We start from the raw sequence: 23,863 nt of genomic DNA on the forward strand, positions 1-23,863 counted from the left end.
CTAGCTTACACGTGTGGTGCCCCACGTGCAGGGGGTATACATGTATGGGTATCGCGAACGCGAGGGAGGGAAAAGAAAAGAGTAGTCGAGAGGAGGGAGACGGCGACGACGACGACGCGAACCCGCTATAGACTCCACCACGCTCCAGTAATGCAGTCTTCCTCGGGAGAGAATGTTGCATAGTATCGCGCACACGTCCAAGGGTTCTACAGTTTTATTTATTTTTTTTTTTTACCAATAACACAACGTAAGTAAGTAAATCTTACGTCGTAATATCTCTCGTGTTAATAACGAGTTCTACGTAGTATCGGGATAGAATGTATACCCGGGTGGACATACATTGCAGATACTCCAAACATACCATGTAGTGTATAAATGATATAAGTGTACCTTATAACGTGCTTTCCTCTGCTCTCCGCAATCTCTGAATACCTGTATCATCAATTCCGTGCGTAGCAGTAGGTCCAATCCGACGTTCGCATTGCATACATCTATCTGGTACACCTATCCAATGTAGGGTGTTATCACGTAATTTTGTACCTATATATATACATATTACCCACACCTGCTTGTCATCCTGGATTTTCACATTTCACGTGCAAGAGTTAATTTCTGACGGCTATGGGTATAGATGAGTGCACTAAAATCCAATTGTCAGTGAGGTGATGTGAACCTGCAGCTCAACTCCGATCAGTATAACAGATATACTTAACTCCGAAACTATCAGCGGACGAAAGTGCAAGTGTTGCATCGCTAACCAGTAGACCTTGATTTATTTTCTCTCCTCCATCACGTTCTCGGCGAGCGACCGCTCTCTTATCAACACACCAGCAGCCTTACCTGCGCCTTGGATGTAAGTATGTATTATCATGTACCATCACGTACCTTAAAAAAAGTACCTAGGTGTACCTAATAATAACATGTACTTTTCTCTCGACTCTGATATCAAAATTAAGTAACAATCTTTCGGATATATTTAATTTCTACCTGTAAATCAGCTAACGTGCTTCCCATCTGATTTCATATTAGGCACATGTACCTATATTAACAGTATGACACTCCACTTGATTCAATCGATAATATTGTACTCGTACTAAGGACTTCCGAGTCTCGCAATATCGCGGAACTACCGCGACAGTTACAATTATATTAATGTATCAACGACATAGGTATTTACACCAATCCATAATTCGCCTCGTAAGAGCATGATGGGGGGAAATAAGGCCGTCTCATTTAGCCATATTATTATAATATTCTGTATGATTCATACTTACTTATACCTAGATTTTTAGTATTCATTAAAAAATATACTTTACAGATGTATGCATATATATCCAAACAATAACGACAAAATTTAGAGACTTATGATATTAGGTGTTAAATTAAGTGCGCCCAATTCTGTGCCCACAATCATAGATGAATAAAGGTGTATATAATATTAATAGGGTTCGTGAGACCCGAGGGGTATGACCTAATCGCTCGGAGCGTCCGTGCATGCAGGTGAACAAAGTAGGCGCCTCGTATAGGTATTCCTTTGATATGTGTAAACTTACTTGTGTCGGGGGCAGTAGTGCCGGTATATAATTTCTTTTCGGTACATCAGCCTATGGTATATGTGTGTATTAATATAAATATAGACAAACTCTCGTAAGCTGCTGAAAAAGGAAGTTACGTACTACCGTCGGCCCTATGCGCCACATAATATTTAATATAATTTTCATCGTGAAAGTTTGTTGTGCGCAATGATAATAACAATAGTGAGTAACGTTAGAGATCGATGCTTATTTTTCAAGAGCAAATGCGCATGGAGCTCGTCAAAACCACGGTATTCCGTTTAATCCAATTCTAACGGCAACAAAAACGTTATACTTGACAATGTTTTGTGCTGTTAAGGACGGCAGATGACGAAAGTGCACTTTGAACGCGATGTGTACTTTAGTCAACTGGCCAGTCGTAGTTTTTCTGGGGTCGTGTGATTTATAAATAACTCGGAACTTGTTTATTCATCGACATGAAAAAAAAACCGGACCGAAATTATTCTTTATTTCGATGTTATCTCGAAATTTTGTGCAACGTCACCGTGAATCATTGGGAAAAAAAGAAAAACTAAACAAAACCGAAGGTGTCGTGTCCCAACGGTTCCGCACCACTTGTTATAGTCTAGAGCGCGATATAAAAGTAACCAGTTCTGTACTGAGTATGTAGGAAAAAATAAAAATAGATACGTAGAACATGATCAAATTGCAGCTTAATACTCAAGTAATGTAAGTAGTATCAACTTCTAAACAATATACATAATATATATATGTATACATGTAAGTAGGTGCATCAGTGCAGGGGCACGCGCGCGTCATGACAAAAATAATAGATAAACTGTGTATAGCAACACTGGCACCGTTGCTGGCCGATGCTGTGCGGCTGCACGTTAATATTGTCCTCTGCTACTATGGGCACGCTGATGATGCTCGGACGCACACTTCTCCGTGACAGAGAAAACCTCTTATAACTTGTTGGGAAACAAAAAAAAATGCCAGTTTTACGTATTTACCCCGTTTGGTGTATTCCTTATTTTTTATTGCCAAACATTTTTTTTGGAACGTCGAGGCTCGTTTCAAGTGCTTCAATTTTTTTATCTCTTGAAGCAAAGTTATTAAAACAAAAATAAATGAGAAAAAAAAAAAAAATCGGCCCTGCGCACAAATCGCCTATTCATAGTACTTTCCTTGTTATTATTCTATTTTTAGGTACACCGCCAAAAGAAAAAGAAAAAACAATTTTTTTTTTTTTTTTTCTAGCCTTGTTCGTATACACGAGACAAGTGTCAGGCACTTGCCACAATACACATATAGTATAAGACACACGTAAGTATTATGTGCCCGTGCAATCAAAGTGTACAGCATAGACTCTCGACCTGACCTTTTCGGTTCTTTCATTTGACTATACATACGTATATACGGTGCATCATGTATATAAGTATACTTCTTTTTCATCTTGCTCTTCTTCTCCCTTTGAAAAGGATGATGATGATGATGATAAGTAAGTACTTGAGCATACGAGCCGAGAAAGACTGCAGGGTTCAGCAATTGTCGGGTCAGAGAATTTGTGAGATTCGTCTTTTCACGAGAGTCGAATTACTTATATTTATCATGTAGGTACAATACCTACCGCCGGATAAATTCGCACGTGATAGGTATATAAATATACACTCACTTGTGTGCACAAAAGAGAAGGTGGTCCGTATAAAGGTATGAAAGGATTTCAGCTCCCGCTACATTAACCTATTGTGATATAGTACCATGTCGCATTCATTTTCAATCATTGCCAATTATTTTTTACCCTTTGGCGACCCGTAAGATGTATATGATATACGGTAAACCGATTAGCCGTTTACTGGAAACAGTAGTTTTTTTTTTTTTTTTTTTTTTTTTTTTTTTTCATTCTGATGGGTTGTCTATTGCTTTAATTGCCATGTGGCGTGGGTAGAGGTGGTTTTTCCAAGCCAAGAGTTAAGGGATTAATTGAACTAATGCAGCTTTGCTCGCTCGACTGGATATTATAACATACGATTCGCTGGTAAATCGGTAAGTCATTCGTCTATCTAATACATATAGATGTATATACTTATGACCCAGAGCGGTGCGCTTGTACATCTGACGCGCGTGATTTTATTTTTTCTTTTTTTAAATCGAAGTCTGGTTGATCGCTCCTATAATATAACATACTATTAAAGCTTCTTTTCCTTATCTCTCGCAAATTGTTTCCGTATGGTACGTAGGTATGTTACGAACAAAGTCTGATATATATTAAAAAAAAAAAAAAACAGTGCTATTCGAGTAATTGCGTGCTTATTGTGAGAAACTTTTTTTTTTTTTTTTTTTTTTTTTTCTATGAAAAGCCCGTGCGTGCAAAGGTTGTGCATAAAACTTTTGTTTACACAAGATGTACAAAGTGGGGCTTGTAAAACTCATGTGTGTGTACTGTGTGAATGTACAAGTAATACTGGTAATCATATAATATATATATGGTTGGCATATTAATTTAATACTGTATACCTAAGTACTGCTTTGCATCTATTTGAGTTACACAAGGAGTTGCATAAATAATATCTCGATGAGACACGGAGAGAAAGATAAATGAAAAATATAGCGCAAATTCCAAGAGTATAAGGTATACAATATGTACGAGGATGAAAAAAAAAAAAAAAAGAAAGAAAAAGTCCATTCGACTTTCAATTAATTACCGTACGCCAAGGATAAGCTTTCGCGACAAATAGCAAGGCTCTGTTAATGTAATTTTTATAAAAGTGCCCGAGCAACACAAATTAATGGATAACTTTCATATATATACCAACAGCCTCACGCGCGTGCCTCGTTCCTACACAGAATTATTTTTTCCTTGAATCTATGAAGCGTATAGGTATCTATAATAACAAATATCTGTAACAACTTACAAAAAAGCTCTTTCAATAAAAAAAAAAAAAAAAAAAAAAAAAAAAAAAAAAAAAAAAACACTTTTTCCACACAAGCGTACGCGCAACAACAATCATCACGTCTTTAGAGAAGAGAAAATATTTTTTTGTCATACTGGGGCGCAAATAAACAAAAATAGAAAACAGAAAATACCAATGATTCGACGGTCCGGTTTTCCCTCGCGCGGGGCTAGTTTTTTTTTTTTTTATAGGCACCCGCGCGCACCTTTTGATACACACCAGCGAGCAGAAAAAGAAATCAACACCGGAAGCAAATAAATGTGCATATTAATCGTAACAAATACGAATAATGTATTGGCAAATATGAGGTATTTACCAATAATATATAAAATGCGTACAAAAACGAAACTAGATGTGTAGGTACATATAATTATAATATAAGCCGTAAATAGCAAAACAACGGATAATCTTTCCGCGCGCGCTCCCTTGGGCCATCAAGTGTTTAATTATCGCGCGGATTTATCGAGCCGACCATAATATAATATATACTCCCCGTACTTACGCATACATGCGATTGGCGCGTGCCTCCTCGGAATTGCCGTGTATAGTTTAGCTCATCATTTTACTTTCGCGCTCGCTCATCCGTGTACGCGGTGGGTTGTGTGCACTATACAGGTTGGTATATAAGCAGTCCAATTAAAAGAAGAAAGGGAAGCTAACAAAACAAAAACAGCGCAAAATAAGCTAATGAAAACGAGGTCGCGTTGGTGCAACGATGGTCAACGCGATGAAACGAAAAGTACTTTGTTCGATGGAGGAGTACATTGGGTGTACATTTAAATGACTATCCGTGTAGGTAATGTGATATTAATTCATAGCTCGGCGCGTTGTTCGGAGCCGGTGGATGTATACTTGAGATAAAATGAAATTGATACGCTCGCGCCATTCAAATTACTTCAATTCAAGATTGACAAAGTCTTGCGCTTCGCCGGGTCCCACTGTTGGAAATTATAAGATAACACAAGCCGCAATGTTATGGCTATGACGTAAATCAAACTCGGCGGGATCCCTTGTGATTTTCACGCTTTGTGTGCTGGCTCGTCTACCTCGATTGCCATACAAATCCAATGGTATCAAGTATATCTGCCGGGAAATTTCATACGACAGCCAAAGGAGACTGATGCTCGTGTGCGTGAACACGTGAATCAAAAAGTTATAACAGGCGAGGGATGGATGTGCGCTTCAATAGTATACTTTTGTCAATAATCTATATATTACCGACTCGGAAAAATGTAATATAGATCATCGTATTAAGTAGGGGACGTGTGCACGCATTATGAAAACTCTTGCCTACAGGTGATCACATTTTTACTCCAAGCGTTGTAATGTAATATTTTGTACCTGAGGTATCCAAACTCAAAGTAAGAGCCGCGATTAACCATTGGGAGAAACGTGCGTTTAGTGCATCACAAACGAAAATGTGTTTGTCTATATCGGTGTGCGGAATGAAGAGTAATTCCACGTATAGGTATATACATAAAACAACAATTAGTTCGATTTGAAAGTTTCTCAAAAACGAGCGAGGCGAAAGGCATAGTGAAAGGAACTTTTATTATTATTATTTTTTTTTTTTTTTCCATGCACATACATATACATATACACCTATATACGTGATATCACCTCGCGCGCGTATACACGCCGCGCATTCAATGTATATTTGCGTAACAATGAAACCGAGTAACAGGCGCGTGTGCATTATTTATGCCGGTCAGCAGCGCAATACCTACTTCTCGATGAGGTCCTGTCGCCGATGCGTGGAATCCATTTCGAAAACAATAATGTACGGCGCGCAGCTCCAACAGTGCATATATACGTATATAAATATTATTTTAAAGAGAGAAAAGAGAAGAGAACAATCAATTTCTCATTAGTACAAGTGGTTTTTGACAATAACGTGGTACTGATAGCTGATGCCTACTGCTCGGCTGGAATATCGGCCCCCACTTCCGTGCACCGATTGGCGTGACACGACTGCCAATAACTACACAAATTTAATACGCCCCAGTGTAGATAGTACGGCGTCTATAGCAGCGTTACGAGGTGAGATATAATTTTCACGCTCGAGCAGAACAGCGTGCGGATAAATCCATCAGGTATTTATAATGTGCACGTATATATATATAGATGCGGAAAAATGGAGTAAACACTATTTTCAAGTGTGTTTGCTCTCGTGCTTACGCAATTTACGTGCAATCGACAATTTATAGCGTGTACCTACAAAAACGCGTGATGCGTGTGTGCTGTTTCAATCTCGCCGCAAGATAGGCCGAAGCTTGAAAATAGTTTAATTGTACTTTGATTTTTTTGCCTCGAAAGAATATTCTTTGTTTCGCTTCGTTGTTGGTCGGAATATGGAGTATTTTTGTATAATTTGTGTATCCCGTTCGTAACTATTTAAATTTAATTGTATATTTTGGAGTCGTCGGCACGCGCTTCACAGTAACATCGTGGATTTTTAAAATTATTTTTCAAGGGAAGGCAGTCGTGCGTAAAAAACAAAAGTGATTTTCAACGCCTTGGTGACCGCAAAAATCGATAAAATGGCCGTGTCATTAAGACGCCACGTGTACCTGATGTGACGTAAATAATGTTTTTTTTCTCCTTTATTTTTGCGCTGCTCTGCGTTGCCGGTCGTAATATCCATTAGTACAACTACAATGGATTTCTTTGCTACATTTTTGCCTTGTTTTTATCCATTGAACAACAAAAAAAAACTCTCGGCTGTGTGAGTTGATAGAATCTTCCCGACTAGCACTCCCTAAATAGTTTATCAAACTCATACCCCTTGGACTAACAGCGAGACACGTAAGCAGATTTCACAATAAAGAAATGCTACGTTTTTCCGATTAGCTCTATCGCGCTCGACTTCGGTCACACGCGATGATGAGATCATCGCTCGCTCATGTTGTATAGGTGGCGGATACACCCGAGGAACTTCATATCTGTCGGAAAATTTTAAAACATGACGGTTGAGTGACATCCAGTTTCGATAACATCATCGATCAATCGCGTCAACAAGTTGTTTCGACGACTACATAAAATGGCTCCCACTTAAAAATAGAAAATGGGGAAAGCCAGTGAAAATGTACATGCTCATACGATGTTTTTATATTTGGCATCTGTTTTCCACGACCCGGTCATCCGATCTGCATTGGATACGATACAGGTAGTACTTGAAGAGAAAAAAAAACCCCTTGCGGGAACGCGGACAAAGAAGCGCGAGATAAATCACTCGAAATGACTTTGGCTCGCAAGCCAAAAAAACTGCGTATTGACATTATGATTGACATCTGCGACAGTTTCGACACGCGCATCGTCCGCCCCTTGGCGTTTTTTTCCCGTTTTGTCACTCGTCGCGTGTGCTTATCACGCGGCTTCGGATGAGACAGTAAACAGCGCAATAAAAATGTCACAAATGTCCAGAGCCACTGGCCCGCAGCTATCCGAGTGGGTATACGATATATATTATATACAGCGTGGCATTACATTCAAATAAAAGCTACTGTCTCTCGGATACGCTCTCTCTGGACGCGACAGAGAGATTAGCCCGATGATCCGAAAAAAAAGGAGTGGAGTAACACAAATGTGTATACTTGTATGCGCTGTGTGTACCTTCCTATGACGTTCACGTATATAGGCGTTATATATAGTAGGTGTACATCGAGTTGGTGTTATCACGAGCCCGTGAGTGATAAAAAAGTTCAACGAAGAGATGTCGAAAAAGAATGTATATCGGCGATGAACTGTAAGTATCGATGTCTAAAAGATACCGTTTTATCCGCGTAGGTACGTGTAGGTATGTGGTAAGATACCATTATTGAAAGAGCGCTCAAAACGATGACTCGTGTCACTTTTTCTTTTCGAGTGCCCATACAAGTTGACTTTTCGATAAACGCGTACCATAATTTTCTCTCTCCCCCTATCTTCTACTGTGGTTTACTAGAAAGAGCATAAGTTTCAAAAAAAAAACTCATCCAACGATTGATTAGCGTGCATTGCTATGTTTGGTAACTCGAGCATGTCTAGTTTTGCCGGATAATTTCGGTGGGAATGTATAAATATCCAACATTATTATTAACTGTACAGTCTTTGACTTTGGCGTAATTACAAATCCAAATAATGTTATTGGTACACAATAAAATATATGTGCCATCGAGATTTAAAATTTATACTATATACTGCTGATTTACTATATAGATATCGTTATTAAAAGGCATTTAACGTGATGACGCTCGGTAGATTGTATGTCCAGGAAAAAGTAGTTTAGACGTAAATTGAATGCCCGCACAACTAAATCCCATTTGCCAGCTGCGCTCGTACACCGCGACGGCGAGCACGCGCTCACCATTATGCACAGACAGTTTTGCTATTTCCTATATGGCATGTAACGGTGATTTTAAATGCAAAATATTGATAAAAGTCATAAGGAGTAAAAAAAAAAAAAAAAAATTGATAAACACAATAAAGTGAGAAATGTTATGTATATGTCAGGTAATAGGTATAGGCGTACAAAGATTTAATTTTTGGGTCCCCAATGGCGCTTGAAAGATGATCCAACACAAGTATAGGCTGCTACTAGCTATATGTTTGGAAGAAAAAAAAAAAAAAAAAAAAAAAAAAAAAAAAGTATTTAAAGCTACATCTGAAGCGATAATCGGTGATATCTGCAACGCTTGCGTAAGAAAAAGCTGCTCTTTTGTATTTCGAGCATCATAACATTGTATACCTATACCTATATTTTATATACGCATGTAGGTACACACAAGTATGACTTCCGCTGTTTATATTTGGCGTCAAAAGAACCGAGTGGTGCCCTCCAATAGACCCTCGAATCTTTTTTTTTTTTTTCGATTTTATCTGGAGGAAATTAGAGCACTATCAAAATGAAATCCAAAAAATGTTTCCTCTGTAGTGTAGATACCCCTAGTGTGCGGATCTTACGCGCGAGACACACAGTCTCTATCTCTCTCTCTCTTTGTTTTCGCAAAAGCTAGTATAGGTAAGCGTGCGTTGGTATATAAATGTAAGCTCACAGCAGTTGCTCCGCGTTTTTGTTCGCAGGTTCCATCGTAACCACCAGCACCACCCGCAGGTATTACGTAACGTAGTGGACGGACGTAAAACGTGACGAGAAAAGGGCACTTTATTTCACAAGTGCGGATAAACAAGATAGGGGACGGCGGAAGAAAAAGGGGCTGCCGTGGCTTGCCATACCCATATTGCCTATACCCCGCAATAGGCCCGGTACCCAATGCTAGTGGTGATGGTGTCACGTGAATGCGATGACGGTGTCTCGAGCCGCGGTGGCTCCATGGCACCGGGCCAACATCTATAAGTTCCTCTTCTGCATCGTCTGCATCCTCATTGCCCTGCAATATCTACTCAACGGCGCCTTCGATCGGAAATACATCGAGAATATTTTCACCATCAACACCAGCCGGTGAGTCACTTCAACTACCACAGCACATTTCATTTTATTCAATCTACCATGATTACTTATACATTTCATTAGGCGCCACTCTCTAAATCTTGATTAATATCTGCAATATCGATGATACTTGAGTGTCATCATTATAAAAAAAACATTGCCATAACACTAATTTTGATTATTTTTTTATTTTTCTAAACTTATCGATGGATCTCGCGGTTGATCAAAGATATTTTTTATCTATACTTATAGCATGTTTGTTTTAGCTCTTGAAGATGCATAGAGTCAGCCGAGCCGGTATTTGGGTTACCCGTTCATTCATAACTCTAAAAACATTGAAAAGTATATCTTAATAACAGTCTAATCTTACGAATCTTGAGGCCAACCATTTTTTTCCCCCAAAACGTAACGTAAAGAATTTATTGAGCATATATATCGGGTTTTTCTCTCGAGAATGCTTTGGCCGTTTTCAAATTTAGACTGTTGGAAATTATTGCGAATTCTTTTTGTATTTAATACCGAGTGATTTATTACAAAGTGATGAAATTAGAAGTTTTAACACGAGCTCTCGGTGGGAGTTGTACTTTTATAAATTTATTGGTAAAAACTAAAAAAAAATACATGTAAACGAGTTCAGCAGGAATAAAAAATAAATACTAAAAAAAACTTTCATGCTATTTTAAACAGATTTGCGCATTGAAAAATGTGGAGTACATTTTCTATGAATTAAAAAGAATCGAAAGTAAAAATTTCAAGTCCTATGATAATATACTTTATTGATTTACGGGAACCTAAAATTATCCAGATGCAACTATTTACATTAACGCTATTGGCTCAGACTCGTATACAGACAGACATAAATTTTCATTAAAATGGCATTTCGATCGTTTACATCGTGTTATTACGTGCGCCTCATACGTTTGTAAACACATTTTGTCATCGATCGATGCGACTCGCGGAAACGGATGTATATCAGATAAATTAGAGGGATGAATAAGTATTGTGTACAATAAGCAACATCAAACCGACTTTTTAGATAATTTAAAAATGCCATTTATCCAGGACAAAAATTGCTATTAAATTATATGAAACTGGTAAAAACTAATTTGTAATCTTTATGGTGATTGTCAATGTCGAAATAAATGATGTCAGTCAATATACCTAGTGAATGTTTCCTCGTGTGCTCCATACTAATTGATTGCATTGTACATTTTTCCCAACTCTTATCTATTGATTTTTTTGTGTAAGTTAGTTATCGTATGAATCAGCAAAGAAATATCTAGTTCAAAGATAATATCTGAAGTTTGCTTCTCGTAAAAACAGCGTAACAAGAAAAAATAAAAAAAATACATATTTCGCGTACACTCATTGTCTCGCACGTTGTAAATTGTTTAACAATAATTTCTCAGTCAGACACGTCCTTGTCAACAAACGACAAGACCACTATTGATGTAGAACACGTATATATAGAATGCATAGAATAACCAATAAGTATACTTTGTGGATCGATGTCTTTTATACATGCTCCTGAAAAATATGAATCATAGCAAATTTATACGAAAAAGTAAAATCATGAACGAAAGGGGACGACTGTCACACAATTATTTTCGCCCGATCACAAATTGTGGTGACAACATCATGTATTTAAGTTAAAAATAAATTCTTTTTTTTTTTATATTTGTAAAATATCCTACTTAAAAATTTATATACATATATATTCAGTTGGATTATTCGCAAACTTTGAGATATCTCCGTTTTACACGGAAGCATCCACGTTTTTAATGCACCCAAAGTGGGTGTAACCTGCACCCTATGATGTAATTGATATACATACATATATTTTTGTGGAGCTCCTTGAAAATGAGTAAATAACGTAAAGGTACTCGAATGAATGACGGGTTATATTTTGTACAGGCCACCGCACCAGCGAGCCTTCGTGGTGTACGACTCGGCGGTGACGCCATCAGCTTCGACAGGCGGTGAGGAAAATGACGAGGCCCCCGGCCCGGTAGTCGGCGGCCCCGGCAACGCGAGCGGCACCATAGCCCCGATGTCGAGGCTCGGCAATGGCTCGGCGTCCAACACGCCGCCGCTGCAGGAGGAAGCCGCACACCCGCAGCCGACGAGTCTAAGCGGCAACGGCTTCAGCAGTACACCAACGACCGTCAACTTGACCTGTCCCTCCACCCCACCGAATCTCGGTAATATTCACCCCATACAATATTTATCACGTATACCTATATAGCTGGGGATTTCCCAAATTTAAGGGTATTTAGTAAACTCCTGCTATATTTATGCTAAAAGCATCTCTCTCTATAGGTGTAAAACAGTAAGGCCGAGTGGTAGTGGCGCTAAATCAGGGAATCGATCCCAATGGCACAAATTTTTACGTATTATGAATGCGCCGATTCGAAGAACACGGACTCGAATGACTTTTCCATTGGCCTCAATGAGATACATCCAAATGGATTTTCCATCGTATAACATAAATATGTATAGCCTCGCGATTCGATTACTCGGTCGGGCTCGCGTGACGCCACTGTCTTTACAAAAGGGCCTCCTCCTCCTCCTCCCTCTCTCTGTACCTTATAATTATAGCCGCTCCGTTGCTACGCGCACGCGGCAATTAAAATGCTTGATGCGCGCGTATATTTACATCATATACGTACACCGTAGGAAAAAATAATAGCATCCGCGCTGGTAACTGTACCTATACAAATTGATTGCATTGTCCGAGGTTATACTGCACAAAAAAATAGACGAGAGCATAATAAAAAAAAACCCGTGTATACTTATTAAAGGGAGCGAGAGGGGGGGGGGCTAGCGTATAACGTAGATGATACGGGAATAAGTGGGCCCTGTTGTTCACGTTGTATGATGTATTGTTTCGGTTGGTGGGCAGTGGGCCCCGTGGCAGTGAGCACGTCGCCCCCGGACTTGACGGAGATGGAGAAGGCCTTCGCCAAGGTGAAACAAGGCGGCAAGGGTGCCCCGGAGGAGTGTCAGGCGCTCTATAGGGTGGCGATCGTCATACCGTTTCGCGACAGGTTCCAGCACTTGTTGACTCTGTTGTACAACCTACATCCGATGCTGCTGCGCCAGCAGCTCGACTACCAGATCTTCGTCGTCGAGCAAGAAAGTGAGTACACAGAGGAACTATTTACTTCATTAGCAATCCTATTCATACGAACATCGCTTGTTATGTGATGTACTTATCCACATTGAGATGGATGCATTTTAAATTTATATCGATGATTTTTTTTTTTTTTTTTCTTAATTTATCAACTAGTAGTCATACGAATTTAACAGAAGTTTATAGATACGATAAAAAGTACGCGTGATCGAAGAAAAATATGACTCGCACAATCGTACCGCGATTTGCGCACCTGTGAAAATAAAGAAAAAATAATGTTAAGCTTTTGGCACCGTGTATTCGTTCAGGTCTTTTGACTCTATGAAGTGATCATTACTGATGTATAAATACATGCATATATATATGTATCATTCTACGAAAAACGGAATATTTCAAAGGTTAAAACGGGGTATTAATTTTATTTTTTTTTTTTTTAATTTTAAGAGATAAAAAAATGTTATGATTTTTAGTTCCTTGTTAAAAAATAATATTGCCATACTAACGAAATGGGTACGGTTGCAATGGAAAAATTGAAAAAATTTTGCGAGAGCACTTACCGGAGCAACATTAAATTTGTTTTATGATCTAAATTCTGCTGTATTTGGCAGCAAACCTTCCTTGATTACTTAATAAAGTTTTCAGATCGATATCTCCTCACACGACGATGTACTAAATCGACTGAGGCATGAAATAAACCGTTTTTAGGAGAATGACACACATAATCTTCAATCTCCAATAAGGAATTTGGTTATTACTTGGTCGCTCGAAAAATTTGATATTTTATGATAAAATATTCCGCTAAAACCAACTCACGTGACCTTCTAAGCTATTGCCATGCGTGTCTCTTCGAATCACAGTTTTTAATAAAACACACGATTAGAAATCGAAAAGTCAAGTTAATTAGTTACACACGCGGGATGTATAATAATAAATAGTACATCATTATCCACTTGCCACGTGCAGGTACTTACTTACATACAACCGAATATATAAATATGATTCAGGAATTAACCTGCCATTATACGACGAAATATGGACGGTTACAGATAGTCGTTTTATTCTTTTTACTCACATCCCAAATTCCCGTATATACGCACACATACACACACTAATCTATACCCATAAAACATCTGTGAAACTTGCGCGTGGATATGTTACATATACCTCTATGTATATTATTTATACGAACGCGTATACCTACTCTTGGCTCGAGTAATCCATGGCCTTATTATTATTAGGTGTATAATATATATATAATATCTACCGCGGGCCCCTGTTCCCTCATAGCCAAAAGCTCAAACTCTTATTATATACCTATATACCCACACATACACGCGTGTTGTACGCGGAAACCTGCATCTGCAGAGCGTTCATCCGAGCTTATTTTGGTATGGTGCCCTCCATACCAAACTATGTATGTACATGTACATGCTTTTATTTTATGTACCTATACCTAAGTATAATCTCACACAAGCATAATATGTAGACATACCCCCTGTATACGTGTACGCATCATATTTACACAGCTAATGTATTATTATTATTATCTGTGCACGTAGAAAATTTGCAATTTAATCGAGCCACGCTCATGAACATCGGCTTCGTGGAGGCTCTGAAGGAGCGGCCGTTCGACTGCTTCATCTTTCACGACGTGGATTTGCTGCCCGAGAACGACAAAAACATTTACAACTGTCCGAAGCAGCCGAGGCACATGTCCATGGCCATCGACACTTTTAACTACAGGCAAGGGCTTACACATAATTATATATTTACCTATATCCACCTATCATTATTATCATGAATATATTTTTTTATTATTAGCACAATTATAATGTGTCTATACCTAATATCAAGTGGTAATGTCAAATGAATTGTGATTATAAATTATACATAAGTACCTACAGGTGTAGGTGGAATTTCACACAAAGTGTTTTATCAGGTAAAGGGGAATTTTTTCACGTAATTCAAGTTTTTCAATGTAGTACTACCCACATTGCGCCGTTGCCGAATGAGTTTTTTTTTCTTTTCCTTAACTTCGGGACAATGATTGATATTAATTTATTCACTCAACAAATTTTATCTAATAGCTAAGTCAAAATCACCACTTATCACGATATATTTTTTTACATATCTATTTTCTATCAGTTCCAAGGACGTACACAACAAACTTCATTTTAGTCTTTTTGGGACCGTACATTACTGAGCAAGTAAAATTATTATAATTAACAAGTATTAAGGGCTAGAAAAACGAAATAACACTATCCACATGTGTACACACTATATAATGACGTGTATGTGAGGATTCTACGAAAAATCTGCCATTTTCGGTGTCTAAAGATGACATTCAATTTCGAACAATGAATAAATGAACGAGCAATCTAGGTCTCGGCAGATACTTTTTTTTTCAAATTTGTCGTTTTTCAATACATGGTATAAAATTAAATTTCGCGATTTTCCTGACTTTTCTGACAAAGAGAGCATTAAAGTTTATCTCAGAAGCTTGATTTTTCTTTGTTAAAAGACTCAGTACGACCTTCTGGGGTATATTTATCATGGGTAAAACAGTAAAACAAAAAACAAAAAAAAATCATAATATACATAGTGTTACGAGTATTTTTCACGTTTTCGACAATAACTATACCCCAGAAAGTCGTACAAAGTCTTTCAAAAAAGGAAAAAGAAACTTTCGAGATAAGCTTTAATTTCCTTTTTGAATAATTGAGAAACGTCATCAACGTTAAAAGTTACAAATAGAATAAGCTTAAAAATAGAAAAATTCAACAAAATTTGTGAATTTGTTTTTGTCCTATCGATCCTTGGGTGTCAATAAATATGAATGTTGGCACTATTCAAGACTTTTCAAACATGAAAATTGAAGCTTTTATTTCTCTTTCTGAAGCAACTTTGTCTAACTTTGGGAGTTACGATTTAAAGAAGTCAGAAAAATCGTGAAATTTGATTTAAAATTAAGTATTAAAAAATGCAGGGAAGACCTGAATTTATATAAAAATTGTATCTAATTTTTAGACATTGAAAATATCAGATTTTTCGTAGAATTTCTCACATAGACTCATCGATTCACGCACCTATCAAACCCGGAGCAAGTTTTTTTTTCTGGTTCACGCTTCTTTATCGCTGTCGATGAAGTTTAAGTTTTTCTATTTTTCGAAATCAGCGTAGGTGTGGGTTGTTTAATTTGACATCCTGTCACTGGTGCTTTTAGGCCGAGACAACAAGTAAAGCCGAAATTGAAAGAAAACAAAATTTAGGTACTTTGAAATATGTGACGATACGATTATAGTAATAATATCAACATTGAAAAGTGAAGAGGCGCTGTAAAATCAAATTAAGAGCATCAGCGAAATGATCCATCAGTGTGATAAAAAGCCTCGTGGGCATTTGTCTTTCCCCATATGTATTCGTTGCGTCGCACAAAACCAGCAACAGCATAATCAAGTACTTACATTATTACGTGCGAGCAATTGTTAAAAGACGTAAAAAAACTCCTATTAGAAGTCCTCTACAATGGAAACAAAAATTTTCATAACAACGATTTTCATCTTCCATATCTCGTGAATGTAAAATGTTTGAGGTGGATCGCTTATTTTTTAACCTCTCTGTTTTTCGATAATTTGGTGTGGATTTCAAAAAATTGAAAAAAAAATTTTGTCATTTGGGTAAAAATTTGTGAGGCCTCGAATTTTTAACTCAGACATGAGGTTGACAAAAAAAATTGGACAAAATATTTGTTTAATATTTAGTACAAAACTATACAAAATACATTGTTTCACCATACTGAAAAAACTGAAAAAAAAAAAAAAAAAAATCGATTAGTACTTCTCGTACAGTTTTTTAAACTTTTTATTAGTATGTCGTGAAAATGGCTCTTTTTCTCATCGAAATGGATTTTTTTTACGTAATTTCTCGAGCACCGCCTCACGCGGAACCAGATACCCGCAGCGCACTTGCGCGTTCAATTTTCTCCATCCGCTGTCATTGTTTTTTTCTGCTGACACTAAAGCTATATCTATTTACATCTGTTGGATTTGGAAAAATGAATCAGCGGTAGTCGTACCTACCTATATGAATGATACTAAAATAGTATTAGTATCAAAAGACATAAAAATAATTGATAACTAACAGCGATGGAGTTCTCACACAATGTGTACCTACAGGCTGCCCTACGCTGACCTATTCGGAGGAGTCTCAGCCATGAGAACCGAGCACTTTCGACTGGTTAACGGTTTCAGCAACATGTTCTGGGGCTGGGGTGGCGAGGACGACGACATGGCCAATCGACTCAAGTTCCACAAATTACACATCTCCAGGTATCCCAAGGATATAGCTCAGTACAAGATGCTCGTGCACAAGAAGGAAAAGGCCAACCCCAAGCGGTAAGTCGATTTCGGATACACGTAACACCAACCTGCCTACCTACCCATACCGTCCATTTATTTCATCGTAAATTTTTTAGCCTAAACTTTTTTAAGTAGAATTTCGTGTTTATTAGTGGCTTCGTTACAAATTCCGAAAAATCCGGTTTTCGCACTAATTTGCGCTATTTAATTACTTTTATTATGTTCAAGACAAAAAGCCATTATGCTTTGGAAGCCCTTGATGAGTGGAAATTTTTTTTGAAACATAAATATCGTTTATAGTCGTTTCGAGCCGTCGACGTTTATAAAAATGGCACTTTTTTCCAACGAGCCCAGAAAAATGTTTACGCTTGACACAATTCCACTTTACACTCATGGATTACAATCTGAAAACGTTCCCTTGCATATGCCCATCCAGCAGTTTTTCTAACGAGGGCTAAAAACATCAATGCAAAAAAACTGCGTTTCCGCATTTGGTCCAGCAACGAGCGTAACGAAGCTAGCCGCCGCTGCCACGCCTACTTTTTACTTTTGTGCTCGATCCCAGGCCTTTTTTTACCACCACCCCATTAATTATTAGCTGTTAACCACTAGGGAGGTTGATTTTTAAGCTTTTTCCAATAATTCGTTTGTAAAATGTTACCATTTCCAATTTTGCAGTTTGAAAGCAATTTTTTCCCAAATGCCTATGGCTTGCGAAAACTAAACGATACTTCTGTTCACGATTTGCCCCTTTTTTTTTTTTAACGACCAATCATTCAAGCCAACAGAGGTCAACTTATCGGTTAAGATTTTGGTAATTTATTTTTTTTCACAACGTCGCGAGCGATCACTCCGAATGGCAGGTGTTTTAGGCTCTTCGACATGAATATTTCAAAGCGTGGTACGCTTGTTTGTACAGCGGGAATTAAATTTTTCGTCGCTGTACTTAACATCATCCACCTCTAATGAGTCTCGGCAGACGTATCGCTTACACATACGCTCGTAGATCCCACTGCACACGTATACCCACACCAAGTTGCGTGAATGAACCAAGTAATTGCGCGCGTCTCCTCAATTTGCTTATTTTACGTGTCACTTCCAACTACCGGTGCAATTAAAATTAAATGCCCACGATTTGTTTCGCTCCTACACACTTTACTGCGGTTGAAAAGATTATTAGGGGAACAAAAAAAAAAAATAAATAAAATCAGTGATGAATTTATGAATACACAATCTATATTGTCGGAGAAAATTATTTCCATTTACATTTACATTTTACTAACTATATAGAGAAACATAAACGAACCAAAAAAGCGTATAATTCCGTGAAAAGCGAAACCGCGTATGTTTGACCTGTCGGTAATCGGACACGTTTGTGCTGCAAGCGTGAGTTTTTTCCAAGACTCGAGAATGTGACGTAACACCTCGATTCGCACCTCAACCGCGAGAGTCTGTTTTCTTTTATTATAGGTATACGTGTACACGTGTAGGTATTTTAGAAGAGACGGACGTGATGAAATAAATACCTTGTTGCTAATTTATTGGCACATTTGTTGTAACGTAAGTAAAGCACGTGCTGCCTTTGTTTTCAAGAACAAAAAAATCTTTTTTCAAAAACACATTTTACTTTTTGTATCTGGCGCGTATCATCTTTCACAAGTTTATCACATCTGTCGTAATATTTCAAAGTAGGACGAGTACAGGTTTTTTCGTTTAGTTTCGATGCTGATGATGATTATGATAAAAGTTAAATTAAACTCATTGCATCAATTATATATTTTGTGTTAATAGGGGCGATACAGAGCCTATATTTCAAAGAGAATAATGCCAACTCCAATAAAACGAGCACTTGATGTACTTTTAATTGGCGGCTCGCGTGCGTATGTAATTAAAACAGAAGTGATAAATTTTTTTTTTTTTTTTAACCTAGAGCATTTGATGGAACATTATTATTCAATTTTTCCTTTCATAAGTATAAAATCAATAATATTGAACTTGCAAAAGCACGAATTAATTAGACAAGGAATTTTTTGAGTTGATCCAGAATAAGCACATATTAGAGGTAGAAATTAACGAAAAATCAGTCCATATTGCTTTTTAATCGAGATAAGGTGCATCGATACATTTTTAATTCCGAAAAATAATGGCAGAAGGAAACAACTCCGTCCTCGTACAGCACACTATAAAACTTATTGTACTCTTTGAAATGTCTCATTGAGTTTTATCGGTTGTGCAACTAAAGTAATCCTTGATCATTTCTACATTAGCTTTCAATTTATTTCACTTCGAATTACCGTCACTGTCCCAACTGAGAGACATACGTATAGGCGTGCTAAAAAAAAAAAAGGTCATTTCAATATGTTTCATTACGTAAAGCAAAAGCGAACCTGACTATTGAATTATGTATATGCTTGGAGCCTGTTAATGTTAACACATCGAGTCCGACTAATCGGTATCATATTTATATTATATGTATTTAAAGACAAAAGTGATTTCAAAGTAATAATTTTGGGAAAAACAGGTACGATGTTCTCAAGAACGGCAGAAAGAGGTTCCTGACGGACGGGCTGAACAGCCTTCAGTACGAGATCCTGTCGAAGAACAAGACAAAGTTGTACACCTGGTTTCTGGTCCGGCTGACGCCGCCTGCGCAGCCCAGCTGATGGCTCCCGTGGATCGTCGGGTAAGCTCTTCTGGAACAAGTCGGCGCCGCTACTGCCGCTTCCGACCCGAGGAGAGAACTACTCGATCGATCCACCAGCTACGCTGTGCCGGCAAACGAACGGGGCTGAAAAAAATAGCCCCTTCAAAGTGAATGGAAAAAAAAAAGAAAACAAGACAACAATGATGAAACGTGACGCAGGTCGTTCCACCACGTGTTTTTTTTTTTTCCTCCTCGTCCAAAGAGGGGGAGCTTTGTAGAAAGTCCAAAACAGTGTGTGCATTGTGAAACTCTACTTGGTACGCAATGCAGGTAATTTTTTTTTTTTCTACAAGCGTTTGTATTTTAGCGACAATAGTAAAAAATCATCGGCTATTTCTTGACGCGAGTGCGAAAGGTTTCACTACTTGTATACTATATCGATGAATTTTAACAAATCGTACGCTTAAAAGTTTCTTTTTTACATAGTCATTGGACGATTGCCGGCTGATGTTGCACAGTTCAGTAGGTACAGATGGATATGCTCAATTTATCCAAACACGAGTTGTTGTGGAAAAAAAAAAAAAAAACCTGTATAAAAGCTAAAACGCAGTAATCTACTAAAATAAGAGAGATGAATAAAAAAAAATGTCAAAGTGTGATAGGTACAATAAAAGCCAGTTTCGAAGGCAACAGCCTCACACGTACGAAAATTAAGGCTCGGCAGGCCAAGCATCAGAAACTGAACTTTGCACACTGAGTGTCAAAATACTTTTTTTTTTTTTAATGTAACATGTGGTAATTCACATGATCGTGAAAAATTGTAAGTAGGTTTTGTAGTGTTGATACAGGGTTGATTTTTATACGTATAAGAAAACAATGTGCCAGTAAATTGGCAGCTGTTTCTTTTTTTATCTCTGTTTTGTTCCATTTATTTTTATTTAGCGCAGAGCTTTTTAAATACGTTTTTATCCTCTGAGTGATATTTAGATTATTTATTTAGACTCGTGATGCATTTTTCTGTTTTTTTTACATATTAGTGTTTATGCTCGTTGACGATGATAATGTACATATATATACATATATTTATTTATCCTTCTCGCCATTCCTTATAGATTTCATTTTTATTGCAGAGTCTGTTATTGTGAGTATCTCGTTTTGTTTCATTGTTATGGCATATGATAATTATGATACATGTATGACTGAAGGTTTTAGATAGGAAAAAAAAAAATTTAAAAATTAAAAAAAAATTGGTTAACAGAAGACAAAGATTTAAAGCTTGTGAGTATGTGCCAAAAAAATCGCAGTATGACAGAAAAAGAGAAAATGAAGGATTCGTTCGACGCAAGGTCTTCTGTACGTACAATTAAGAGGTGAAATAATTTTAATCAAGAGACATACTAAACTTCCTATTTCATTTGTAAATCGTTATGTGACTCTTGGTATTATTGTACTGTAGTCATACACACGATGTAATAGAAAAAAGGACAAAACAGAAAGAGAGTTGAATTTTTAAGTAGTACGAAAGATACGGTGCGCGGTGAAAACAGAATTCGAAGGTGGGAGTGGGCGGTTAGCGGGCTCTCTTGAAAAATCGATTTGCTCGCTTGTAAGTACATACCTATTAATATATTTTAGTTTAAAACTCAGCAGAAATAAAAATAACCATCTCTGCCATATCGAGCTTTTTTCCTATTGTTCTTCTCTTGAACATTTTTTTCTAATACAAGTAATTATATGAATTATACTGTATGCCGATAAACTACGTATCTCTACCGTTTCTGGGCAGAATATTGATCGATCGGATTTTTAGATGACGTAACCCCCGCCAAATAAAGGCCATGTAGCCACGGACTTGAGCCGTCACTGTCACTCTCTTTTGTTTTTCATCGTATAATAATTAATAAAATATGCTTCCAATGACAAGCCACTCAAATTACTCTCTTTCTGAGTAGTCCAGCCATAGAGCCTCGGTGTCTGGAGTACCCAACGCTATCCATATAGAAAATCGCGCGACAAAAGAGTGTATAGGTACCTACATGTGGAAACTAAATAAATTAGTTCCATCAGTGCATATAATCATCACAGTAAACCAATAAGGCGGCCTGAACTAACTTTTATCAATCCTACGTATACATATATGTATAATATTACCGATTGTATACAAACGTACATAAAAATAATGTAAAAGCGAATAAATTAAAGACTTGACGGAAAATAATCGAAAAGTAAAAAATTACCGAATATTACCCATATAAATATGTGCGAGTATGCAGTTTAGCGCACAATTTCGTCTTCTACATACATACAATTTTACTGTATAGCCGTTTTAGCAAGCGTACATTCCCCCGAATTTGCAAGTAGACTGTCGTTTTAAGCCAGGCCTTAGAGATTTTGTCAAAAAATGCAAGCGATTACAATTACTTGAAAGTAAAAAAAAAAAAAAGAGACTAGTTGGAACTTCGAATATCACAAACGAAAAATGGTTAATAATGCGGGTACATTAAGCGATTTTGGTATTACGTGCACAACAGGGAACGAACGTATTCGTTGATGAATCGTGTAAAATGGCATACGAGAGCGTCAGCTGTTCTGTGTGATCCAACAGCTTGCCTATTTTATTGGTGCTGTGATTGTGATGGTTGAATATAAAATATGTCCCTACGTGACTTTTCCACGATTATTATCATTTGTTAAGTTTCTTTCAAGCGCAGTTGCGTAAAGAGATTATTTTTTAGTACATGTCGTGCATCTTTTGCCACAGTATACGTTGATTTTTAGCAGAAATCAACATACAATAACTAATGAAAGATGACGATTAAAAATAATATCTTGTAAAATTTTGGGTGTGAAATAAAGAAAACAGTGCATAGAAACATTAAATCACGTCTCACCTTATCTTTTTCCTTGCAAATTTTTCTAGTCTGCCATGTCATTGATTGATTATAATGTTTCATACTCATGCAAAGTGCTTTCAAAAAGTTGTAGTTCAATTTTCTCTACTTTTGAAAAAAAAGTGTTTTTATAAATATGGTTACAACAAAACACAATTTACTCTCATACCTTAGAATGAGTTAATGATAATATTAATTACTTCAAAGTTAATACATTTTTATCTTGCAGCATTTCAACTACGAGTAAATGTAAAAGGCATCGATATTTGTAGTTTCGAAGTCCTAGACATCCACCAAATTTATGTCAGATGCACTAAACAGCTAACCAATATAGGAAGTTAAAAAAAAGTTGTAAACTGCTATAAAACATCATTCTCAGTTTCTACGATTTTTTCTTTGAAATCAAGAGTCAGGATAAAATTTTGGCTATCTCATAATATAAACATATATGGTTTGTAGAACACTATTGATGTAATACCTGCTATTCTTATTCTGTAGGTCAACATCTAAAGTGTATGGAGAAACCAAGTTTCAACTACAAAAAATTTTCTTGTTCATAATTTAGCTGAGTTTTTAGGTAAATCTTTAAAATACTGCTTGTTTTATCTGAACCGTTGTGAGAACTGTATTAAACCTAAAAATAAATAAATGAGTTTAAAAGAAAAATATCTTTTAAAAACGATCCGTTTTTTTTTTTTTTTTTTTTTTTTTTTTTAAATACTAATCGCGCATATTAATGGAAATTTTAATATTTGAAGTTTTCTCCAATCGCGTCCAATTTTATGTGTCAATGTCACTTGTCATTCTATAAAAGTTTTTATTTTTCATTTATTCATTAATTTATACAGTGGTCATTGAAAATTGCAATTTTATACGACTGTATACAACGAGAAGCACTCTGGCCAGTCCGTACTCAGTGA

The 23,863-nt window shown here is 37.0% G+C and overlaps 1 protein-coding gene across 4 annotated transcripts; it reads left to right on the forward strand.

Annotated features, from left to right (window-relative positions):
• The first annotated feature begins 153 nt into the window (after positions 1-153).
• LOC106643654 (beta1,4-N-acetylgalactosaminyltransferase A) lies at positions 154-22,972 on the forward strand. Of its 4 annotated transcripts, none has more exons than XM_089592839.1 (7): positions 154-857; positions 9,551-9,929; positions 11,832-12,118; positions 12,820-13,056; positions 14,610-14,787; positions 17,220-17,444; positions 19,930-22,972. In XM_089592839.1, exons 2-7 carry the CDS (start codon positions 9,772-9,774, stop codon positions 20,069-20,071), a joined length of 1,227 nt encoding a protein of 408 aa, XP_089448965.1. In that variant the 5' UTR covers positions 154-857; positions 9,551-9,771; the 3' UTR covers positions 20,072-22,972. The 4 variants fall into 4 exon arrangements, with proteins under 4 accessions (XP_089448965.1, XP_089448967.1, XP_089448964.1 ...); XM_089592841.1 differs by having other exon boundaries at positions 154-853; positions 14,610-14,793; positions 17,226-17,444; XM_089592838.1 differs by having other exon boundaries at positions 154-853.
• Positions 22,973-23,863: the final 891 nt, after the last annotated feature.

Source organism: Copidosoma floridanum, unplaced genomic scaffold (assembly GCF_036245765.1).
Source record: "Copidosoma floridanum isolate Cflo_tuat_1 unplaced genomic scaffold, Cflo_Japanese_pri ptg000019l, whole genome shotgun sequence".
In the NCBI taxonomy this organism is placed as follows: Eukaryota; Metazoa; Arthropoda; class Insecta; order Hymenoptera; family Encyrtidae; genus Copidosoma; species Copidosoma floridanum.

Bases quoted from the DNA above. Each gene is read 5' to 3' on its own strand.
- LOC106643654 (XM_089592839.1), top strand. From the start codon at position 9,772: ATGACGGTGTCTCGAGCCGCGGTGGCTCCATGGCACCGGGCCAACATC. The intron at 13,057-14,609 runs GTGAGTACACAG...CTGTGCACGTAG, and splicing joins CTTCGTCGTCGAGCAAGAAA to AAAATTTGCAATTTAATCGA. The intron at 17,445-19,929 runs GTAAGTCGATTT...TGGGAAAAACAG, and splicing joins GAAAAGGCCAACCCCAAGCG to GTACGATGTTCTCAAGAACG.